The sequence below is a fragment of the Poecilia mexicana genome, unplaced genomic scaffold (assembly GCF_051168715.1).
Source record: "Poecilia mexicana isolate PSO_F unplaced genomic scaffold, ASM5116871v1 scaffold_14, whole genome shotgun sequence".
NCBI lineage: Eukaryota > Metazoa > Chordata > Actinopteri > Cyprinodontiformes > Poeciliidae > Poecilia > Poecilia mexicana.
This window is the reverse complement of record NW_028263383.1, coordinates 4450591-4475452: the sequence shown is the minus strand read 5'-3', so window position 1 is coordinate 4475452 and position 24862 is coordinate 4450591. Positions and strand designations below refer to the sequence as shown.

General features: G+C 41.0%; 1 protein-coding gene across 2 annotated transcripts; it reads left to right on the top strand.

The window, feature by feature from the left end:
• The first annotated feature begins 210 nt into the window (after positions 1-210).
• On the top strand, positions 211-21838 carry LOC106921594 (uncharacterized). Of its 2 annotated transcripts, none has more exons than XM_014993379.2 (7): positions 211-343; positions 1089-1575; positions 6993-7140; positions 7270-7372; positions 9242-9280; positions 11568-11853; positions 20682-21838. In XM_014993379.2, the coding sequence occupies exons 2-7, from the start codon at positions 1389-1391 to the stop codon at positions 20894-20896; spliced, it is 978 nt and encodes a 325-aa protein (XP_014848865.2). In that variant the 5' UTR covers positions 211-343; positions 1089-1388; the 3' UTR covers positions 20897-21838. The 2 variants fall into 2 exon arrangements, with proteins under 2 accessions (XP_014848865.2, XP_087868794.1); XM_088012668.1 differs by having other exon boundaries at positions 1089-1602.
• Positions 21839-24862: the final 3024 nt, after the last annotated feature.

The following is a 24862-nucleotide window of genomic DNA, read 5'->3' as shown; positions in this document are numbered from 1 at the left end:
CTGAATTCCAGATGTGAGCTGCAATCTTTAAATGAAGAGGTTTTCTTCTCATCTCCTCTTTTTAATATTCCTAAAATGTGAGATCAGTTTCCTGGATTGCAGTCTTCCAGTTATTTGAGATATATGTGTATCTATCTGTGTGTGTGTGTGTGTGTGTGTGTGTGTGAGAGAGAGAGAGCAAGCGAGCGAGCCCGTGGAGAGGGCGGGCGGGAGGGAGAACCGTGGAATGCTGTGATGTCATCAGCCAGTCACACACACAAAGACGAGGAGGACCCACAGGCTCTCTGACTCTCAGCTCAGTTAGCACACTGTGCTGTGGAGCGGCGGCTCTCTACATCCCACTGTGAGTACTTGAACAAATTCTACCCTTTATACCTTCTGTTGTTCTATCACTCACTTTCCTCCCTCACATTTCCTGTTTCCCCCCCCCCTGGGTTTCCCCTCTAAATCCCCCCACCACCACCACCCCTCCTCCTCTGCAGTGTGTAGCAGACAGCAGTCTGTATCCCACTAATGTGTCAGTTTGAGCAAAACCTTTCTTTCCCTCCAAGTGTTGTTGCAGCCAGTGGAAGCCTTTGTTTAACTTATTATCGCAGAGAGCGGAGGAGCCAGTTTCACTCCCACTGCTGGAAAGACTGGCCCACATGCTCCAAAGCTATGGCCAACTTCTTTATGTCCAACAGCTGACTCCGAACATGCTAAAATGGAGCTGCTATCGTGCTTAGCTTGTGGGGGGAACAAGAACATGGTTTAGTGGAGGGGATGCGTGTCGGGGAGGGGGAAGGAGTGAGGTCGGCAGCTGATGACAGAATCGGTCCCGTTCCTCTGGAATCTCCTCCCATTCTCGACATCAGCCTCTCTGTCGGAGCAGAAACAGGCTTTGGGATCTTCCGTGTTCTTGAAAGGAAGAACAAGATGAGAGCTGGTGTAGATTTTTAGACCAAATGATTCCCCCCCAAAAAAAGGAGAAAGTTTGCAAGACGAAGTAGTGTTTCAAGAAATACATGTAGCATTGTATATCAAATCGAGGGAATAACATGATCTCCTAAATGATGTCTGTTTTGGTTTTTGTTTTTTTTTCTCCATAGATTTTTCCCCAAAGATGGCCTCCAAAAATCTGATGTCTTAGCAGGGCAGGGAGCACAAAAAAAAGAGAAAGGAAACAGGGTTTCAAGTGTGTGTGTGTGCATGTGTGACATTGTGAGAAGATATGCATGCGTTGTGATTCATAGAGAAAACTTTGTGTGGGTTGTTGCTACGCTAAAGACGACAAGAAAATCTAACAGGATGAGAGTATAAACTATCACCTCCAGCAGTCGGCCCATGAGACCCTTCTCCCAGTTACATTAGATTAAAAAAAAAAAAGAAAAATATACCCCGCCGCCAAAATGCTGCAGCAAATTTTAAAGGACATGTACATCGACCCCGACGTTCTGGAAGCTCTGAACGAGGAGCAGAAAAAGACGCTCTTCTTGAAGATGCGCCAGGAGCAGGTCCGACGCTGGAAAGAGCACGAGGAGAAGCTGGAGAGGGAGGGAGGCGCTGCCCAGTCCAAGGAGACAAAACCAAGAAACGGTAACCACGCCGACCAGGCACTGAAATGTTCGTGTTGAAAATAAGCTCAGAATCCTTTCTAATAACTTTTTACCCCACACACACACACACACACTCAAAACTGCATGTATACACCACATGCTCTGCTGCAAATCAAAAAGTTTTCTGTACAAACTCAGACATTCACTGTTATAAACTGTAAATGCTAGAATCCCTGACCCAGTGATCTTTTTTTTTTTTTTTTTTTGCGATAATTGTTTCAGGTATCTTGTTTTCATGTAGTTGACCAAATTCTGGCTCTGGTGAGCATCTGTTCCAGCTCAGTACGATTGGACTTTATTCCCCTGTTTTGCGTCGGTTGTCGTCAGAAACAACATTTGTTTTTTTTCATGTCACCCTATAGATTTTCTTTTCTTATTGCATTAAGGTCAGAGGATTTGGCTGAGCTCTCCATCGTGTTAATCTTGTTGGTCTGGAACCAGAATGCTGCTCTGTGTTTGTGTTCATTGTTTTGTCGGAACACCCATTTCAAAGCTATTCCCTATTCAGTATAAGGCAGCAGAACTTCTTTTTTTTTTTTTTTTTTTTTTTTTTAGTGTGATGTTTTCAAACTGTTCGCCAACATCTGATCACAGTTTTGACACGCAGTATTCGAGGCATGTCTGTACCAAGACACTTGGGACCCTGAGCTTAACAATATACATGGATTTTCCAGTGTAATGAGTGGCATTGCTTTAAGTTCTTTAAAATGTTGCACCAAGTGTTTTGGATTTTCTTTTGCTTCGGATTTCGATTATCATCTTCTGTTTGTTGCAGTACATGCATACGGGCGATAACTCAGAAGCCTTTCATCCTTTTTTTTCTTTCCTTTGATCTGTTCAAATAGCACTTCTCTGTTTTCTTCCACATTGTTGTGTTTTCCGTTTTTAAAGCCTCTGAGATCATGTCAGCTGAGCAGCCTGTCATTTTTAGCACTTCTCTGCATGTTTCCATCTTTTCGATCAACTTTGTGGTCCTGGTACGATGCTCAGGTTCCTGTCTTTGTCCGCTCGTGTCGGCCTCCTTGTTTGACACCTCTTTGTTCACAGAATGAATGACTTCACCACACTTATGTTTTTTTAACACATCCCCTTTCAATTGTTGATTTTAGTCGCACAAAATCAGCATCTCGCCCAGTGTGTGGATTTTAAGTCTGTAGGTTTTTCTGTGACTTTATTACACCTGCTAGTGAATCATTTGCAATTTATCAATCTGAATCTACCGAAATCAGCGATAATACGGCGTGGGCTGCTGCTGTATCGAACACTGCTGTACTTTGATACGTCCCGTCTCTTTAAAGGAAGAGGCTGCGCGGTGGTGCAGATTGTCACTCAAACCACCTGAGATCGTCATTCGAAATCCCTTCACTTAAGATGTTTGCGCAGTCTCCTGCAAAACGCCTGATAGACTCACAGACCTCGAGAAGGGGGTTGCGGAGACGTGTGTGTGCGTCGCTTGTGAAATGCTCCCTAAGCCGCTGGTTGTGCTGTTGCCGCTTTAGCTCGTGTTCTCCATTCTTGAAGCAGCTGTTTGCAAACACACACTCGCAGCTGAAACAGAAAGCACGGCGAATACTTCGGGGCCATAAACAAGTTCCCCCTGATTAATGATGAATAAACTAATGTTAGCATTTCACTCACAGATGTTCCCACTCTGAAAAGCTGTAAACACGCCGCGGTGAGTGTTTCACGGCAAATAAAAATGTCAAGAAGTGGGCCAGCTCAGGTCTGACATAAATGCCATCCATAAGTATTCAGTGTGCTGCAGAAGTACTCGCACCCCTGGAAACCTTTTCTCTTGTTGCAGCTGCAAACCTTCAAGCATTTTGTCCAGATTTTATGTGATAGACCAGCACAAAGTGATGCAGCATTGTTGAAGGGCAAAGAAAGGACTGAGTGGTTTTTAAAATTCCCCACTACAAAAATATAAATAGTTTGTTTTCAAGTATTAGGATTCTCTTTACTGTGTTTTTAAGACTTTTGGGGTACCTTCGTTTTGGCAAAACTAGAGACTGAACTTTTTTTCCCCGTCCTTATTCGTAAACTAGCTCAAACTGTCGAGCTGTTTCACGGATAAGTTTATAAGTACTGCCAGAGATTTCATCTCCTAACGTTGTCCTTGGTCATCATGATACTGTTTGTTCACTGATGGTCTTTAAGAAACATCAGAGGTCAACTGGATTTATGCTGAGATTAAATTACTCCCTGTGAACAACCATAAGCAGCTGGTAAACTGGATTTTACTGTTTTTAACAGCGTATCAGATGATGAAACACTTTTTAGATTTTTACTCATGAAAGTTTTGAAATTCATGTTATTTTTCTGTTTCATAACTGAACCCTATGTTTATTTTTGTCTATTAGACAAAAAAAAAAAAATCCCAATGAGGTGCATCAGGATTTCGTGGTTGCTACATGAAAAATTGTGAAAATTTCAAAGGGCTATAAAAATCTTTGCAAGGCACTGTGCGTTTTATTTCCAGGTTGTTTTGTGACGGGTCATTTAACAACACATCCCAAAATGCACGGTTTTGTGTCGAAGCAAGCAGGAAGCAGATGCTTGATGAAAATACTGGGAGAGGGAAAAAAAAAAAAAAAAAAAAGAAATCTCAGCAGAGGGGAAATCACTCATGGATTTTAAATAGTATCCTTGTTTATCAGGCGCAACCATTGGAGTTAACAGACTGAAACAGTCAACAACCGAACAAGCCAGGAACTCAGGACGCTGCTCTGCAGAATGTGGACAGTCCACATTTTATCTCGTTTGTCCTCATTGGGAGCTACAGTGTGAGAAAGCGTTGTGTAATAACCCGGACGCAGCGCAACGCTCTCGTAGGCCATTTTCACGAGAGAAAATCACAAAATGTGACGGCATGACATGCAGTCACTTAAAAGCGCATCGCAGTGTGTGAATTAACCCTTCTGTCTTCTCGCTGATCACAAGGATCTTCCTATGAACTGCTGCTCAGAGTGAGGGAACAGTGGCCTTTCTTTGTCTTTAATGGCTGATGCAGCTGTCCTTTGCAGCCTCGCAACCGAGACTGCAAGCTGAGAACTCGCAGTGGCAACGCTTCCACGCGCCTCGTTTTCCCTTTCCCGTTTTTCATTTAGAGGAAACGGTGGATGTTGTGCTGCTCTGTGTGTGTGTGTGTGTGTGTGGGGGGGGGGATAGGAAGTGAGTCAAGACTAAATCCTTCAAACAATTAGCAGAGAGCCAAACAGGAAGTATGCTGCAAACATTTGTTTAACTGTCTGAGTAGGTGGAAAAGTTTTTTTTTTTGTTCACAGACTAAAGTTTGATGTTTCTCTTATTGACACTCTGAGCTCATGTTTAGCCCTGAGGCTTTTCTAATCATGTGATCTCTGTGGTTAACCTGACTTTTATGCTAATTCCTGTTAATACCTTTGGTATGACGGCATTCTACTCTATTTTTATGTTTATGCAGGCAGACTGCTGACACACAAACAAAATGTATCCGGAACAATTTTGAAAATTCCAGGAAAGACTGGAGAGCATTCAGCACATTCCCCCGATTTAAATTTTCACCTTACTTTATTCTGCTTAATCTTATTAGAAGTGAGAAGCCGCCGCATTAAATGAATCCGGTGTGCACCTGACGTGTCGCCTTTGTTTGTGAACGCCGTGTTTTCGCTGCGATCCTGTTGTGCTGGGCAGGAATGCGATCGACAGGGCAGACTGGTGCAACCAGCTCTCCATGAATGTATGTTTTCACCCAACAAGCTCTCGCCCTGGGACTGTGTCGGCTGTGCTATCTGAATAAATCGACGTCTCGGCTCCCGCAGTCACACGACGGTGACACACGTTTGTTCAGATACAAGTGTCCGTGTGCCTTTGCGCTGCTAAATCACACTAAGACAACTGAAGGTGCCGCTTATCTATCAGTGCGTCTTGGATCAAGAAGATGGATATTCAGCTTTTAAGCACTGGTCAGAAGTGATGACGGGGAGGAAAACCAGTGTGACCGGGGTTTTTTCCCCCACCGGCTTCCTGATCTGTTTACATAGCATATAAACGTTCTGTGAGCTGACTCAGTCCTACTGTTGCCGCGCTGAAGCGAACGTCTGTTGATCATACCTTCCATTCCCAGCAGCCATTTAAGCAGAGATTCACATCAGATACACTGTTGATAAGTTTGCAGTGTTTTTCCAAAGAATCAGCTGAGCAGTAGCCAATCCGATGAGGCCAAGCGTTTGCACAGGCATTCATCTGCAATGAGTTGATGGGGAAACCTGCAGATATTTTTTACCAACAACGACAAGAATAAAAAAAGTCATGAAAGGTTCCTGGAACAGTCTAGAATTTGCTGTAGTGTTTTTCAGCTTTGAAAAACAAGATCATGTCCTTCGTTGCTCCCTTTCTTTCTGATTTGCTCCGGTTTCTCTGGCACCTCATTAAACTGACTTAAAGCCGTCGGAGATGCATGATGGGAAATTAAATCGGGCTTATAGCTATACTCACTGTAACATTAATAAATCAGACACCGACCCTTGCTAAACCCAGTTTAGCCTCTCAAAAGTATGTAAGGATGACAATGTAAGTATGAAAGATGAAAGAATATTCTTGGATTTTTGTCAGATACAGATAAACTCCCTATAAAACTTATGCAACATTAGGGAGAGTTATTGATTGAAAAGTCAATAATAATAAGTCATATGCAGATTTCTGCCTTCCAGTCAGATCCCAGTGTCTAAATGTCTATAGATGCCATAAATAAGTAAATGAACTACATAAACTCTATGGGTGCATTCTTATTGTGAATTCATATTTAAAGCACTAAAATATCTCCAAAGAAAACCACTCTGAACAGTCTGGGCTACCAACGACCAGCAGCCATCAAACTATTGTTAAACTATAAATATTCTGCCAAAAATGAATTCATTAAAAAAAGGATGGAAAGACTAATTTCTAACTATTTGTGAGTCAGATCAGTCAAGAAATGAGTAATGCTGGACGGCTTGATTCTGAATGATTCAGCAGATATCACATTCCTAAAAATCAGACGTTTCAGCTTTTGAAAATAATTTTCAGCCCTGAGCCATCCTCTCTGCAACACAGACCTGTCATCCGTTTACCTTTTATTATCAGTTTAAAACACAAAGTCAGACAGGTTGTCTGACTTGTGTAGAAAAGGAACCCAATAAAAAAATAAGAAAAAAACGACACCGATGTCTGTCGAGGTGGTTTCCTGAAAAACGTTAGTTTTAAAATCAAATGTGGCGATTGATAAATGTAGCTATGTCGTCTATCTTTTAACTCTTATATTAAACTATGATAGTATTGATTCAAAAACTAGCTTTTGTGACATTTAACAAATTTTCACAATTTATTTGGAAGTAGAGTTGTATACCAGTTTTTTTTTTTGTTTGCTTTGTTTTACAGCCAACAGTAAGAGTGTGAGCTGGCTGCTCGGCCGGGACGGAGACGTTTCAGTCCTTGTAATCGGAGAAGTGGATGAACTGACCTCCAAATTCATCAACTCTGCAGTGGGAGACAAGAAGTCACCACCAAGTCTTCAGAGCAGCACGCAGTAATTACTTCCCATTAATAAAACAGATTTTCTACATGACAGGCAGTGAACAACTCAGAAGCTGAAAACCGCGTCAGCGTTTTTCCCCTGTTTTAAATCCGAAAATGATGTGACATTCGTACTTCGCAGCCACCAAACTACCTTGAAGAGCATCATGGTCACACAAGACGTCAAAAGTGAGAGTCAGTGCGTCCCTCAGAAAACACAAGCCGAAGTCTCCTTGAACTTAAAGGTGGGTTACTCTTAGAAAACCTTATTAATGACTTAAATGTTGGAGGCAAAGAGGAAAAAGAAATTCAGATATTTTTGTTTTCCTACATCCTTTGTGTGATTATACCATAATTCACTCCTTGTACAAAAGTTAGCATATCATTGTTAACACATGGAAAAATCAAGAAATTGATTTTCATAAGATTTTCTTGAATACTGCCATTGTTTCACCCTCTTACTTGGATTTATGCCAATCGGTAAAGCTTTTTAGCATGGCTGATGAAAAACTAGTTTCCTTTTTAAGTCTTTACTTTTAAGTTATTTTCGTGCACTAGTTAATGCAGGTATTGTTTTGTACAGCTCATTTAGGAATATTTATATTTTTAAAAATTTGGAAAGGCACGCTAAAAAATCTCGATTTGTAGATTTTCTAAAATGCTAATTTTCTGAGAATAGACGTAAATTACGAGAATAAAATATTAAAACAAGCTCTTAACCCTTTAAAACATGCACTGAATACTTTAATAATTCTATAACACAAAATTCCGCTGCAGGAATCTTAAACTAACATTTTATTTGTAGGAATGTTACCCTACATGTTTGATATCAACTTTGATTTGGAAGTGATTAATTTTGACAGCAAAGAATGTAGTTAGAGGCGACTAAAAATTCAACTGCAGCTTCATTATGTTACAACAATCTGCCAAACAGGAAGTGATCGTAAATATTGCTGTAGTTCCTTCTATACTGACCTCGCCAAATAACATATTTTATCGGGAAGAACATTTCAGATCAGGTGACTTAGAAAACTCTCTAAAAAGAAAAAGTTTTTTTTGACAAGACCAAACTTTGTGAATACTGTATGTCTCAGCCAGGCTGCCACGTCTGGACTCTGCAGTTTTTCTCCATTCTTTACGCAGCAGCTCATCGTCTGTCAGATTTCCCAGGAAGCTTTAAACGACTCTTTTCAAGTACAACCACTTATTCTTGATTAGTTGTCAAACCTTGTTTTGATTTGACCACTCCAAAACCTTCACTTTGTTGTCTTTGAACTTTTTTTTAATTTTTTTTAATGAAATCTTCTTTCAAGCTGTAGTTCTGTTGCATACTAAGGTACATTGTTCTTGTGAATTTGGTTATACATTTCTCCACCTTCATAAGTTTTCCAGCATCTTTAGGAACATGATGCTGCCACCACCATGTTTCACAGGGGAGACAGAGTGTTTCTGCCGACGTGCGATGCTTTTACCAAACATGGTGTCTCTCTGGAGTTTTCTATCCGTTTCAAATATATTTGTTTTGGCATTTTTATAAAGTATTTACTTTCTTACAGATTTTCTCCTTAACAACTTTAAGAGTTTTAGCGCATGACAACATTTTAAACTCAAAGATAATCTGAGCAAATATGCAGAGTTCTTGTGCTCAGACAAGCTCAACCTTTGTAGATAAATTAGTCCCAGAAGACCAGCTGTGTGTTTCATTTCTGGGGTAATTGTATTTTAGTAGTTTATTATTATTATTATTATTATTATTATTATTATTTTATAATAGTAACTGGCCACCTTTTTTTGCACATTGTCTGAAAAAACAGATTTGGTGTGTTGTCATGGCAACCTTGCACACACTAAGCTGTAGTGATCCAGGTCTCATCTGGCCTGAAGCGGAAATGAGAGCATCTCGTTTCCAGACACGATGTGTGAAAACCCGTGTCTGGTTTTCACACATCACTGCTCTCACTGCTTCACCTCATTTTCAGAATTTTTTAAGTTTTGCTCTGTCCTTCCTCCGACTTCTTCTGCGTTCACTCTGCAAATATAGATCAGAATACCACCTCACATTTTTAAGTGCCACCTTTTACATCAGCTGACAATGCTCCTTTCTCTCCCGACAGGAGAAACGCGAGGAAACCAGCACTTTACGCCCTCTGCCGGTGAGTTGGAGCAACTGCATTCAGTCTTTGTGTCATCTGCTCTCACTCCTGCAGTGCCCCCGTTAAGCCCACAGGTGTCAGGTGGAGAGCTTTCACTTTCAGCAGCAGCTGAGGACCCGTTTTTTTAAACGGCTTTGAATTTTTCTCAGATTCTCGTGCTTTTCCTGTTTCATTTTCCTCATTGTGTAATTAGACTCTGACATTTTGTGAGGGAGCGTCTTGTTTTAAATGTTTTAAGTGCGCTGGTCTTTGTAATAAACCGATGATTTACTGCGCAGCAACGCTTCTATAGACGTTACTCACAGGTCCCCTTCCTCTGGAGCAGGAAATGTCTGTCGGGACCAGTTGCCCTTTTGCTCCCAGCCTCTTTCCAGGTCGTCTTTCTCTCCTCATTCCCTCTTCTCTGTACTCCGTCCAGTCTAAACCGCCCCACCCCTCATCGCTCACTCTGGGGCAGTTGTATTCAACTGTCCTCCCACAGGCTGCATTATCTTTCCAGACTTGTCTTGTTGGAGGGGGGGGGGGGGGACTGGTGCTTCCTATCTCTGCTCGCCTTCTTTCTGTTTCTGTGTTTATGAGTGTGTAAACGATGTGTGTGTAAGTGTGTGTGGGGGGGTGACATGAGACAGGATTTCAGGACTGCCCCAGAACAGATGGTTGATGAACTTGATCAGGGAATTAAAACGCCAGAGAAGGAGAATGCGTCAGTCGCAGATGGATGGGATTGTGGAATAGTCCCTTGAGATTTGAGCGAGCGAGTTTGTTTGTTTTTCCCCTTCCCCTTTTTGCCACAAAAGGAAGCGTCTGTACCTCGAATCCACAAAGTCTGGGCCAGCCTCCTCATATCACATCTCAAATTAAAAATGTCATCAAAAAGTTAATTTCAGTCATTCAGTTCATTCATATAGATCCAATTATATAAATTGTGTATAGAATCTCTGTGTGTAGAGTCTCTGTTTAATTTTGATGATTATGGCTTACAGCTGAGAAAAACACCAACATTTAGTTTCTCAGAAAATGTGAATTGTATACAAAAACGTCAGAATTGCTTTTCACCAACACATAGAGTCCTGGACTTTGTATTTTTCATTTAAGGTTTTTCATTTGACACATTTTTAATTGTATTTGTTTATTTTCTAATATCCACACTGAAAAAAACACCCACAAAATCTTACCAAGTAATTCTGGTCCAGTTTCTAGCGCAAATATCTCAGAAAACTTGAAATAAGACAAAACTAACTTACAAGTAACTTATTAGCAAGATACAGGATCTTGTTTTAAATAAAAAGTGCTTGTTCTTTTCACTTATAACATGGGAAAATGTCTTGATATAAGTAACATAATCTGCCAGTACTTCTTTTTTTTATTTTTTTTACCAATATTAAGAAAGTATTGACTCTGAACAAGCTCCCGCATCCTGCTGATAAGTTACTTGTATGTTAGTTTTGTCTCATTTGAAGCATACTAAGATATCTGCGCTAGAAACTGGACCAAAATTACTTGGTAAGATTTTGTGTTTTTGCCGTGTGATGATTATTTTAATTGCTATTTCAACTGATAATTGCTTTTTGTGCCTTGTTGCCCTGATGTGGCCATTGTTGCTAATAAGACAGTTAAACTAGCTAAGTAATCACTGAGTCTGGTTTGACTGTAGAGTCTGATGACCTGAAGGCCTCTAGTAAAGCAACCTGGATGTTCTGAACACTTCAGCAGAGGCTCTTTGCCTCCAGACCACACTGCACTGACGTATCAAGTTATCTATGTCAGACTTTTTGTCATCCTAAGTTACTGACAGATGCCGATCTCTGCTGATCCCCTCTTCTTTACGAGGTATGGTCAGTGGGCCAACCCTCTACCAAAACCTTATATTCAATGCGTTTCTTATAAATAAAGTGACTTGTTTCTGGAAGGAGGAAGGATCTTGGTTTTCTGCAGCTGATTTCATGAGGGACGGCGATCTCATTCTGCAGGCGGAGAGCTGTTGATTAAGAAGGCGTAAGATCGGGGAGGAAGATTAGTAAGTCTGCTTGATTTTCAAGTCGCCTTATAATTTTCTCCCCTCACATCCACAAACTCCGAGTCACTGGTCGTAGCCGTGTCTGTGTGTGTGTGTGTGTGTGTGCGTGCGCTTTGGTACACACACGGAGCTGTCATTGGATAACTGTAATTTAGTGAATCATTGATCCTGTGATTTAATTGCGCATGACAGCATTTCCACTGCATGTGATTTGGTTGTCAACACTGATCTTCCTCTCTGGTCCTCTTTGTGTCACTCCTGGCTCTGCAGCTCCAGGAGCAGGCGTCCAGTCCGACGGAGGTGAAGCCCGTCTCCCAGGACCCCCCGAGCTTCAGGCCACCCACGAGAAGCAACGCCATCATCGTCAGACCGGCTTTTTCAAACCGCACGCCGGGCTGCATCAACGCCAGGCCTGACCTCGGAAATCTCAGACTGGCGTCCCCCGCGCCTCCCTCCAGCAGCGCTGTCCAATTAGAGTCCGCATCAGCATCCACCGCTAAAGACAGCCTGTGCTCTGAGAAGCCCCAGAAGGCCCAAGATTCACAGTCTGGGAAAGGTGAGTGAGCATGAGGCGCCGCAGATAAAGGTAAACGTCGGGTCAGATGTCAAAATCAATTTAGGGAGTGATTGTTTTAAGCCGGAATGTGGATGACTGGCACACTTGCTGGGGCACATCCTGGTTTACTCTCAGATGATGCACAACCCCCCCTCCCCCCCCCACAGAAAGACTTCCATCATTAATAATACTTCCTGCATGCCACTTATTATAGGCTCACACATAGGTAGAAAAGAAAAACAGTGGCAATGAAATAACGTTCAACACATTGAAGATAACGTACAGTTCCTCACAAATGCATTGACACCCTCCATATTTTATGGTCTCAGAGTGTTTTATGGGGTTTTTGTTTGACAGAACAACACAAAGTAGAGAAAACTTGTGACGATGTAGGGAAAGGTTTTTCATCCTCGCTGAGTAGATATTTCACAGAATTGACTTTTGCTACAGTCCCAGCTGCAGTGGGATGTTTCTACCAGCTTTGCACATCTGGAGTCAGAATTTTTCAGCCTTTCTTGTATGTAGAACAGCTCAAACTGACTCAGGTTGGATGGAGAGCATCAGTGTTTTCAGTTACTCAATTGGGTGTGTAGGCCTGGAATTTGACTAGACCGTTCTAACAACTTATGAATCTGCTTTGATCCCACTGGATCTCTGGCTGTATGGGTTGTGCCTCTGGGAGGTATACTTTCATCTCTCATCTTTGTAGCTTCAAACAAGTTTCCTTCCAGTATTTTTCTGTATTTACCTCCATTCCTCTTTTTCATCAACTTTGACAAGCTTTCCTGTTTCTGCTGAACACAAGCATCCTCAGGACTTCTTATGGCATCCTGCCAACAGTAGTTTTCTTCAGTCCACTTTTCCTGATTTTTAAAAAGTATGTGTCAATTTGCATTTCAGCTATGTACTACTTTATGTCTGGTGTATGAAGTACATTGAAGACCGTGTTTGTGACAGGACAAAATGTAGAAGGATTGAAGCCATATCTGTATCTTTGCAAGTCGCCGTATATGAGAATCTTAATCAGACTATCTGCATAGCGCATAAGAAAAGACAAAAACGAGAGCTGAGTAGAAACAGACTGAGCAAAGTTCACACTAGAAATGGATTTCTGTGCTGCAGTAAGGCGGAGCGATTTATTTCTATGAGCCCCGAGCGCTCGCCAAACAGTGCCTCAGCCTGCTGGAATCCGCATGGACTGGCAAAGAACCAGGGGCCTGCCAAGAGACGGAGGAGGGGGGCAAAATGAGTCTGCAATTTGGCTCTTGCTACACACCTGTACGTTTGGTTGCATCCCCACTGTTTTATTTTGGGAAAATATTGATGAGATCTAGCCTGAAAACAAAAAAATGTAAAGTTTATGGTCATTTAACCCTTTCTTGCATTGCGGTCACTGCAGTGGACAACTATCTAAAAGCCATTTTCTTGTGCTTCTTGTGGATTTTTATGTTATAAATGCACACAGACCACTGAAGTGGACACTAATGCATCATAAAATACATTATGAACTACTGGTCATCAGCTGCAAGTGCAAGAAATTATTTTTGTTAAATCCAATATGGCCGACAGACAAAAAAGCATGCCAACCGACTCGGTCCCTCCTCCTACTGTGGACGACTCTTGCAGGTAAAAAAATTATTGTGACATCAGATAACCCCTAAAGAACAATACTACTGATTTATTTTTTTTAAAAAACAACTTTGTACTTAGAGAAAATTACAATTGATCACCTAAAAACAATAAAATATATATATTTTTTTACAAAACTTTTTTATGCCTTAAGAAAATTAAAAAAAAAATTTTAAAAAATCCTGACACAAAGGATCACAATTGATGCATGAAATGGTTAATGTGTCAACATAAAGCTGTAACTTGACTTTATTCTTTAATGGATTAAATTAAGGGAAACTATTTTTGTTTAGGATGACAATTTTTAGAGATAAAAAAAACCCCTATAACAAAATGAAAACTTTCAACTGTGTTTAGTCCATTTTGAATATAAAATCTTTTCCAGATAAAACGTGAGTATTTTGAATTTCTTCCTGAAAGATATATTAAATGTTGCAGGAAATGTTACAGACAATTCAATAATTTTTCAATAAAACCCATTATTCACGTTCAAGATCTAAAAACTATTCAGCCTAAATTGACCCAAATTTGCAAAAACATTTGTTGTGTGAGGGTGAAATTAGCACCACCTAGTGGAGAATTGTGATATTAGCGAAGGGAAGCTGAGCTGGGGAGAGTCTCTCATTCCCATGACGTCCCCCTGCTGGAAAAATCCTCTTCCTGCAACACCTTCCTTTCCATATCCTGCTGCTCCTCATTGTCCAAACCCAGCTCAGGCTACACAGCTGGGAAGTGGCACAGAAGTTTGATCACAAGGCATTGATTTATTTTTTTTATTTACAAAATGTCGCAAAAAAAAAAAAAAAAAGAACATTTGAATATTTCTGTGTGTTTATGCTTCTTTGGGGAGAAAAAATACAAGCAGCCAGTATACCGACTTCATAGCAGAGAAAACATCATTTTACCTTATCTTTTTAGCACTTTTGCCAAAAACGACAACAACTAAAACTGAAATCGTTACTTTTTTGTCATTTAATCCTGGTGAATCTCTGTAGACTCTGATGAGATAAAAACTACTGTTTGCTCATCATAATGTCCTCCAGATGAAAATTTGGTCTCAATCACTTTGCTGGGATAAGCCAGTTTATAGAAGGATATGAAGTGGTCTTTCTTTCCTCTTTTTCTTTTTTAAAAAGGAGTGGTGCTCACAAGAATTAAAAGATGCAAATTGGAAAGAAAGCAAAGAGGATGTTTTGCATGTGGTTAAGGGCTGGTAATTCGAGGACAGCGTGTAACGCAGATTTAAGGAGAGTCGGCAGTTTGAAGGAACAGCTGTTGTGGTGGGCGGGGTGAGTTTCTAGTGGTCTGTAACCGTCCTGAATGAACGGATCGTGACTCTGGACGACGGTCTGACCTTGACAATTGCAGGAAGCTCGTTCCTCTGGGAGGACGAGGCGAACTGAGGCTCAGTTGTTTTCGTTTGAATGGAAGTACTGACAAGCATTCCCGTTAGCACGGGGAGGAGACACCTACAGACCGAACAGGGACATGGCTGTCTGTTGTGTTGACATGAACTGAGAGGAGCTAGACTAAAGGTGCTTTAGGTTAAGCAACAATATTTTTAACATTGTGTAAAATAAAGGAAAAGACAAGAAAATAACTAACTACTATATAAAAAAAAACAGTACAAATTAGGAAAGAGCGTAAAAGCAATTGCGTGGTTATGACTCAGTTACACAATTTTAGTAAAATAATACAAATGAGGAAACCATTAAATGGGGAACAAGGGAGTGGAAAAACGTGTATTTTTTCTTCAAATATCAAAAGAAAATATTGTGTCTGTCTCCAGGTGTTCTTGCCTTGCCTTTATTGTGCTGCCCAAATGTCAGGAAAGCCTCTGCACCCTCAGATCCTGAACTGGACCGAAGTTGTGAAACCCTGAGTCTCTCACTGATGTAATGGCACAAATGGTGCAGAACATCAAATACCGGCTCATTGTAATCAGTTGGAAACCGCAAAACTCTCGCCCTAATGAATCCAGAAGAAGAAACACAGTTTTTTTTTTTTTTTTTTTCATTCACATGACCTATTTAACACATCATAGGACATGTGAGTGCTGACTGTTCCAGGAAATTAGTAGGAAAACAAATGCCATCACTGAATAGCTTTGTCTTTTGCTGTTTTGTTTTTTTTTTGTTGTTGTTCCTGCACAGATGCGTCAAGTATATTTTGATTCAGTGAATTCAGGACTATCTGAAGCTGCTTTAAAGGCATTTAGTGGAAACAAGTGCATCAGCTTGATCCGGGGTTAAACTAAGATTTGCAGTTTTTGTTTATGTAGCGTGTGCGCTTTGAGAATAGCTCCATAAGTGATTTTTTTATTTTATCTTTTCAGCGCCCATACATTTGCGTGAGCGTTTGCGTTTCAAAGCTACTCCCACTCTGTCCGCTGGCTTGTCTCTCCTCTGTCTTCACCTTCAGAGGAAAGGACAGGCATTCCAGCGCCGCTTCCCAACTCTAGCCCTGGGTGACGCTCAGCCAGAGCCGATAAGTGACAGGGGCCCCAGCCCCCCACACAGGAGCCAACGCTTCCACACACAAACACACACGCACACACACCTACACCTCTCCTCCTCCTCTCCTCCTCTTCTTCCCTGCCCTTCAGTCCACAGATGTGCTGCTCAGGAATTCTGCCCTATGCCCCGCTCCTGCCCCATCCCAAACCCCCCAGCCCCACACAACTCCTCCTCTTTCCCAGCCAGAGACGCAGAGATCTTTAAAGAGATAGATTGGCGTTTAATTTTTCATTTTTTATTTTTTTTGCTAGCTTACTCATCCTCCTCGTGTTCCCTGTGCTTCCCACATGCTGTCCCGAAAGGTGCTGAGCAACACTTAAAAGCTCAAGCAGAAGATAAATTTGTGCTGATAACTAATTTAATGCTTATTACATCGATGGGAGTATTTACAGGATTTACAGGGAGCCTCAAACGCAGTTCCTGTGAGCAGAGATCAGGGTGCAGCTGCCCAGGAGGGTTTCAGGCACGAAGGCGTGGAGTTTAAGCATTTTCTGGGTGTGTTGGGACAGGTTAGTCAGGCTACCTGAGGGAAGGTGTTGGTCTTTTGCCTTAGATTTTACAGTGAATGCCCACAACACCAGTCCTCCTTCTCTTCTCTCCGTTTCTCTATCGCTCCGTCCCTCCATTAAGCATTCTGCTCAGACCCGCGCCGAGTCTCCGAGCTCAGAAAACTGACCGCGAGTGTGTGCGTCTGCCTCCGCGTGCGTGCGTGCATGCGCCTGCACGGGGTGCGTGCCTCGATGTGTGTCGGCCTCAATTGCTGGAGCCTATCCAAGGTTTCCGTGGTGACCGCACAACACAACGAGACAATCAGAGGCAAGCCCACGCAGCGCGGCGAGAGGACATTAACACAGGAACCGTGGGGTCAGGGGGCAAAGGAAGGCAGGGCAGGACATGTGGGGAGGAAGATGAGGAGCAAGGTAGAGGGATGAAGTGTCACCACAGGGAGAGGGGCCAAAACCGAGGAAGAGGAGAGGGTAAACAACAATAAACAATAAAACCCCCCTTAAAGGCTACTTCAGGTTTCCTCCCTTCATGCCTGCAAGACGTAAAGCGCCTTAAAGGTTTCCTGGCCTCTAGGTGTATCTGTCTGTGTTTTTGGGCTTTAACAACCACCTCTGTGCGTGTGCAGTGCCGGGGTATTAGTCAGAGATGGCGGCATGCATGACTGAATCCGTGAGCAGCAGGGGTGTGTGAGCGTTTGTGTGCGAGAGAGCATGCACGGACCTGAACGATATGTGGCATGTGCGTCAGTGTGTGCATGTTTTCACTCTACTGCGTGCGTGCCTGCCTGCGTGTGTGTGTGTGTGTGTGTGTGTGTGTGTGTGTGTGTGTGGGTGTGTGTGTGTGTGTGTGTGTGTGTGTGTGTGTGAGTGTGTGTGAGAAAGAAAGAGAGCGCTCGTGTGTCTTTCTGTAGCCACGCACTCGGGTACTCTCACATATCTCTGTCCCCCAGGGGACGACGCTAAAAATATGTGGCTCCTCAAGCCTTCTGGTGTCTGAGCAGCGTCTGTCTGCTCGCTCCTCCATTCCCGTCCCTGCGGCCCTCCCTCCCCTATCGTTCGTTACTCCCGTTCCCTCCATTCCCTCCATTCCTCCCTCAATTACAACCCTCTTCCAAAACACGGCACCGTGGCGAGCACGCACACACAAACTACGCCCAGCTGTGTCCCCGCTACTCTTCCAGCGAGGATGACCTCTGCTCACCCACGGCTGGATGGAGGGAGGCGAAGGAGAGGAGAAAAGATGGAAGAGAGAGAGAGAAGGAATATAGAGAGACGACATCTGGAGTAGGGGAATGGTAGCTGCTGTCGAGCTAGAATCTTACATTTGCGAAACTGTCTAAAACTCTGTGTTTACTTTATGATTTGTTTTTGTAATATACAGACATGATTGTTAAACTGATCCTGTGATTATTTTTTTTTATTATTATTAATTTACTCAAACCCTAGATAAAAAGCCTTTATATAAATCTACGTGGTTTTATTGGAGTACCAATAATCTCGCAATGAATATTTTAGAAAAATCCAACCTTGAATTTGAGTACATTCTGGGGTGTGGGGAAACAAATGTTCATGTTAAGAAGTAATTGTTTTAATGATATTGCAGATGGCATGATTGTTGATACTCCTGTCGGTAACACTTTGTACCTTTTGCAAACAGAACTTAATGTTCTCAAGTATAATTTCACAAGGCTGGATCATACCAAAAGAGAGGGGGCGGAGGGGGAAGGAACCTTTGACCATTAACAATCTGTCTCGATGGTGTAGACTCCTGTTTGAAACAGGTCTGGTGCTGCTGATAGCTTTTCCAAATCAAGTTGCTACTCCAAATTATTCTGCAAAATCTCAACTGGACATAATGTGCTTCATATCAAAACAAAGACCAAGTGACCCAAGATTTTCTATTGAAGGTCACTGCTTTCTTTTTTTTTTTTTTTTTTTGTTTAAAGCGTTCAGAATGCTGTATCTTCTATCAGGTTTGGAAGAGAAATTGGCCCACAGCATCATAGGTTCCCCTCCATACTTGCAAGTCCTATTGGTCCTATTGTCATCTGCTTGGAACACATGGTTCCAGTTAAAACCAAAGTTTAGTGAACTCTACATGTTTACACTTCTGACGGTAGAAACAGAAAAACTTCATTACCTCAATCCCAAATATTTTTTGGAGGTAGATGATATCTAATCAATATTATTTTTTTCACCACCATTCTGTCTGTGTGTAGTGAGGAGATGAACTTGGTTCCTTGCTTCACCTAATGGCGTTTGGCAAAGTGAAACTAACCAAATGTTCTTTAATTAAAGATACTTATGTAGATATTTTAGTGTTGGATTATTATAAATAAAAACTGTCTAAAGGCTTTTCGCACGACTATATAATATTATATATAGTTTTTCTTTTCCATTAATGTCATACCTAATATTGCTTCTGGAAGAGTCCAGAAGTATATGTGATATTGGTGATGTTGGGCTAATTTCTAAGCTATTCACTTGAAGTTCTTTTATTTTCTCTTTAATTATCCATCCAAAAATCTTTGTTACTTTGTTTTCTTATTTCCTGCATAAATTTCAAATTTCTCATGTGTCATGATCCTGGGTATTACGTTATAAATGTAGCCATTAATTTAGTCCTAATTGTGTTTTTCTCCCATTTCTGCCTCCACGCTGCTGTTGGTGTGGCTTTAAATGCTCATGTATTCACCGGCTTTACCTTCCGGTCTGCCACTGTCGCGCGTTGATTACGCATTTTGAAACCTCTGACCTGACACCTGTTAGGAGCTTCTTTGTGACACCTGAGAGCTTTTATTCTGATGCCGGAGGAAGATGTCAAGGATGTGTGAAGACGTTTTTCTGAGACCTGAGGATCTCCTAAAATGAAAACTGTAATCCTGTCATAACTTAAGAAAAGTATTCTTCCTCCTGTGGTCTTTTTGTGTATGTGTGTGTGTGTGTGTGTGTGTGTGTGTGTGTGTGTGTGTGTGTGTGTGCATTTTGCATGTAGGCCAAAAGTTCAACTTTGGTCTCTTTGCATTCAAGTGTTCTCATAAATAAGGGATTTTTAAATTTTATCTTAATCTGTGTTGATCTGAAATTATCTCAAGTTTAATCAATTGAAATATTTTATATTTTGAGTGAGATTCATAATAGCAGTAAATATTGAGAATGCTCTAATATGAGATACTTTGATATCCTTCTGTAAAAATAACAGTTTCACAGTATAGCATAATTGTATTAGCAAATAACCTAAACTCATTTGACTGACAGCAGCTCTGTTTGTCATCCAGTTATTATAAATCTGGGCAAACAGATCAGTTTTGGGTTTTCTCAAGGATCCATTCTTTTATTTAACAGCTAATTAATTATTCCCCTATTTAAAACTACATACCGCTACAACATTCCTCACCATACTCTGATGACACGCAGGATAAGCACCAATTAACTGTTTGCTCAATCACTGATGAGCTGCTGTAAAATGAAATTGACTTTTAAATATGCAATTTAATATTTGTTGTAGTTTTTGCCACACTTTGCATAGCCTGAAGATTTTTATTTTTTTATTTTTTTCCATTTGATTTTCTTTTAAGTACTTTTGATTGCCTTAGGTATGAATGTTGGTATTTAAACAAACTGGCATAGCCTGGCCTGAGTTTTATATCAAAATAATAGTTTGCACTAAAACCGTAACTATAGTGTCTGTGAGATAGTCTTCATTACGGCAAGAAATATTGCGTGTTTTAATAATTCATGTAAGGTTGAACCGACTCCAGCTTTTTTGGCCGATCACCAATCTTTTAAAAGCCTGACCTGCTGATTCAGATTTTGGCAAATTATACCATTTTTTAAATTATTTTTCCCTAGCTGACACTGTGACACAGTCGTAGGCAATAGTGGGGTAACTATTATTAACAGCACACGTGCAGACGTGACCTTGTGGGCGAGTGCGTCAGTCGGCCCTCTCCCACGGTGGACCAAAAGGGGGTCAGGGGCTGATTTTCAGACCTCAGTGGAGTTAGATAAGCTTGGTTTCACATGCAAGTTTCGGCCAATAATCCGAACACCAAAAGTGAAGGAAATCTCGTCCGATCAGCCGACTAATTTATCGGCGCACCCCTAGTCTCATGCCAGCACTACATTTAAGACTAATCATCCTTTGTTAAAAGTGATCAAATCTTTTCTTTTTCAGATATCGGCGCATTGGGAAAGTTTCGGAGGGCTGACTCAGCAGAGGCCGGGACAGCTTTGACTGCAACAGCTTGCACAGGGCGCGGCCGGGTGGCTCATCTGATGAAAAACTTCAGTGTTGACGACCCGGGACTGACCCCTTCCCGCGGCCTAAAGCCACCCCTTCCCACAAAGCCCGACCACTTGCGCCTAACAACCACACCCTCCGTCAGGTAATCCCGTAAACAACGACAGACGCCCGCTCACCCGGGTTCAAGAGTCCTGCTTGAATTACTGCCACACAAGATGACGTAAGAAACCAAATGAACTCTGTTGCTCTGTTCCCAAAGCCTAAACAGGCGAAGGTTTAAATGTAAAGATTTTATTTTAATATCAAATGCTGCAGTACTGTAAATGGTCTTTATGGGAAAGAAATTTCAAAAACATTTGATTGTATTTAAATATCATATTTTGAAAGTGGCAATTCTTTTACCTGTTGTTCAAAAAAAATCAATGATTTTTCAAACGATTTTTCTTGGATGGTTTCCACTTTGTGTGATGAGGAGCGATATTTACAGTTTAATTTAATTAACACAATATAATGTTGCCGATTGCATGATGTGTTTCGATCAATTTATGACATTTTCATTTTCTCCTAGCCAAAACAACACAAAGCAGTGGTATTTTCCTCTTGGTTTTTGTCTGTTTGAACAAAAGAGAAGGCCTGGGCAGGTTCGGAGGGGTGAAAGCAGGTACAGAAGGGTCCTCCCTCACCTTACCGTCTCCTCCCAGAGGATACCGTTGGCTTGTTTATTTGTCACACTGCAATGTATGTCTCCCTCTGCCACCTGGCAGGAGTCTCACTGCGACTTGTTGTGGACCAATGACAGTGCCAAACGCACACTCATCTGTCACTCCCAGTGGATCAAATCCTGGCAAGTTAGACAGTTGGTGCCAAATAATCCAGCTCTGTGCTCTGCTGTTCTCTTTGCCATGCCTATTTTTGAGATGTGATTGGCTGCTGCTGCTGTTGTTGTTTTTATCTTTTCTATACGGTTGCACATTTTGTAATGGGGGATTTGATATTAGTACAATGCTCTTTTTAAATATGAGGTATGTCGACATCTCTGATGTAAAGATTGAAGGGTGCAGTTCAATAAATACAATGTTTAAATCACATTTTGTAACGTATGAGTTTGCTCTCTGTCTCCATATGCATTAACCAGTGCTAATACTAGTTTGAATATGTCTGATGAAGCTTTCACTTTGACTTAACGAAGCTTCTCGTATAATTAGCTGCACAGATAAAATCAAAATATTTTCTGAACCTTTTAGGTGTAGTTAAAAAAATAATTGGTAAGTTCAGGTTGTTTTGGCAAAACATTTCCTTAATGTTAGCCTGCTACAACCAAAGTGACTCATAATGTTCAAACATATAAAACACAAAATAATACCCTTTATTTCAGTTTTGACCTTAATCAAACCCTTTAGTTTCAAAAGTTTTTATTTCAATGCTGTTCAACAAGACAAAAAAAATCAAAGTCAAGGTAGATGTTTTTAAAAATTTAAATATTAGCAGTTTTTTTTTCATTGAAATTGAAAATAATGTATGAGCTTACCTTTATTTGCATAGGAAGTCCATCATCCCCTCCTGAATATCTTCAAAATCATCCTTGTTTGCGTTTATTTTTCAGTTTTCAGTCTTCCCGGTGTGCAGAAAAGTGCCTGTTGCCCATTGTAAATGCATGGCTCAGTGCCGCCCCCTATCAATGTGACACAGCATTTTCAATGCCCTTTTAAGGCCGATCTGAAAGATTAAACATATTAGACAAACTGTGTTCATGTCCAATTAAACATGTATGTAGGTGGCACAAAGAGAGACAACAACGGGAATGCACCAGCTGCCATTCGGTGGGTGTGATGCAGCACATCTCTGCCTCATCTCACTGTTCATCCAAAACATTTTTTTTGTGTGTTACCATTCCCCAAACAAGCCCCTGCTGTAAGGGGTTAAAGGTGTTCATTTTTATGTTTCTTTTTCAGACAGGAGTCTCTCTGTCCTTGTTGTTGGACAACTGGCCTCATCATGGACGGTGACACTGGTGCTCCAGCAGGGTCCAGTTCATGGCAGGCTGGAGGCATGGCAGCTCCAAAGAGTATTCTCAAATATCGAACACAATTTTCTTTTCCTTTGAGTGTGTTTTTAGGAGTTTTCTGGTAAAGCCCTGACGCACAGAAATAATCTGTGCTGTAATGTAAACTGATGATCTTGGATGATCCAACTAAGCAAAAAAATAAGTAATTAATTGCTTTAATCTGTATTAATCAGTCTAACTTGCGCTAAAATGCATAAATTGCAAATGAGCACAATTCCTAAAAAATAAGCTAACGTGTCTTGTTAAGGTAAGAAATTCAAGTGAATGTTTGAGCCCGTATGCATAATTTTGGCCCTCTAAAAAGTACAGAAAATCCTTCATTAATTCAAATTTGTACTCCAAGGTCTCGTTTTTGTGATCGTTAAGCTGCATCTTGTTTATGCATGACAGTATTTGACAGTACTTTCTGATGTAATTCAATTCATGTGATCTAAAAAAAATATGCATCCTTAAATCTTAAATCATAGCATATAGATTCACATTCATGAACTCAGTTTGAATTTTTATTTGAATTGCAGCAAAGCTGTTTACTTATGCTTACTTTCAGGCAGTCTGTGCTTAGTTTTCATTATGGCTCTCCACATGTAGAAAACAAATGTTCAACAGTTTCCATCACTGAAATAACGACATAATTGTCCTGGCCTCGTTAAGGTCAGTATTTATAATTCAGGACAAGATGCAGGCTAGGCTAAATTGGCATCCATGGGAGATTTACCAGGAGAGAGGCGTGTCTGACATTTCCCCAAAATCATCTAAATGATTTCAGAAAGAAATTTAGACATTTTGCTTTGGTGCTTTAGGATCTGGGTGATTTGCCATGACTGATGGAGCCATGAATTTTGCTCTCTTGTAGAAAACCCTTGAAGACTGTAAAATGTCAGTCCTTCAATTTGGGACCTTAAGCTTAAGACTTTGGTTACAGTAAGACAAAGATTAGAAGCAGAACATTGAGTCCATCTCTAAATGTCTAAAATCAGAACTTCTGAGAAGCTTCTGAAAACTGAACTAGTCAAAGTCTGAACTTAAATTCAATAAAGACGATGTGGCGTGACCTGACGAACCGACGTACTGAGACAATGAATGAGGGGGAATATCTTTGGAGTACGAAAGTTGATCTCTGTTTAGTCAAAAGCTCCTCGCGAACCGCTAAAAGCATAGCTTAACTCCCTCCTCACTTACAGTGGAAATACAACAAGCCTACAGATGTACATCATTTTAACAAAAGCCCCGATTACGACCCCTTACATTGAAACTTGGGCTCTAATTGGAAAATACCAAGACACATTACTTTCCAAAAACTCTTTATGATGAGTAATGGTTAACTGCGAGAGGCCCCTACTGCTTCATTAACAAACTCAGATGGGGGGTCTTTCTTTGAAACCCGAGCTAAAGATATAGAATAGATTGTGAGAGATAAACCAGAAGAAACATATTTTCTTAAAATAACTTACATTTTAAGGAACAAAAGATTGGACACTGTTTTGTTAGCCCGCTTTTACAAAATGCAGGAAGACCTTTAAAAAAAAACTGGAAGCGTTTCATCACACCACTATGGTAAATGTGCGTCTATGAAACAAAGCAATGATGCAGCTTAACAATGTGCAGTCGCCGCTGCATTCTCCACAGGGAACGCAGCGTGTTGTGCTCATGTTGTAGATCTGCTGTTTTTGTTGCTCATAGTCCAGAAGCAAACTGATCATCAAGCCTCTTTTCTCCCTTCAACAGGCTGCGTTCTTAAAAACAAACGCACTCTTCTGCCACCATTATGATGTATTGTTTCAGTTGGTGCGATTGGTGGTGTGAATCTAGATTCAAGTTCTTTACTGTGTCTTCCACACAGGAGGAAATCAAGAAGCAGATCACAGTAAACTGAGTTATTCGAATTATGTTGATTAAAAGGCTTTACAATGTTTTGTAAAAAAAAATACACAAAAAGCTATCTCAAAGTGCTATTTTGTAGTTTTAGTATTTTCCCAAAACTGAAACAGTAACCCTTTGAAAAGCTTTGCAGCTGCGTAATCTTATAGTCAAAGTAATCAGATCTGGA

Coding starts and splice junctions, on each gene's coding strand:
- LOC106921594 (XM_088012668.1), top strand. CDS start 1,389: ATGCTGCAGCAAATTTTAAAGGACATGTACATCGACCCCGACGTTCTG. Junction 7,373..9,241: donor AAGTCTCCTTGAACTTAAAG/GTGGGTTACTCT, acceptor CTCTCCCGACAG/GAGAAACGCGAGGAAACCAG. Junction 11,854..20,681: donor AGATTCACAGTCTGGGAAAG/GTGAGTGAGCAT, acceptor TTTCTTTTTCAG/ATATCGGCGCATTGGGAAAG.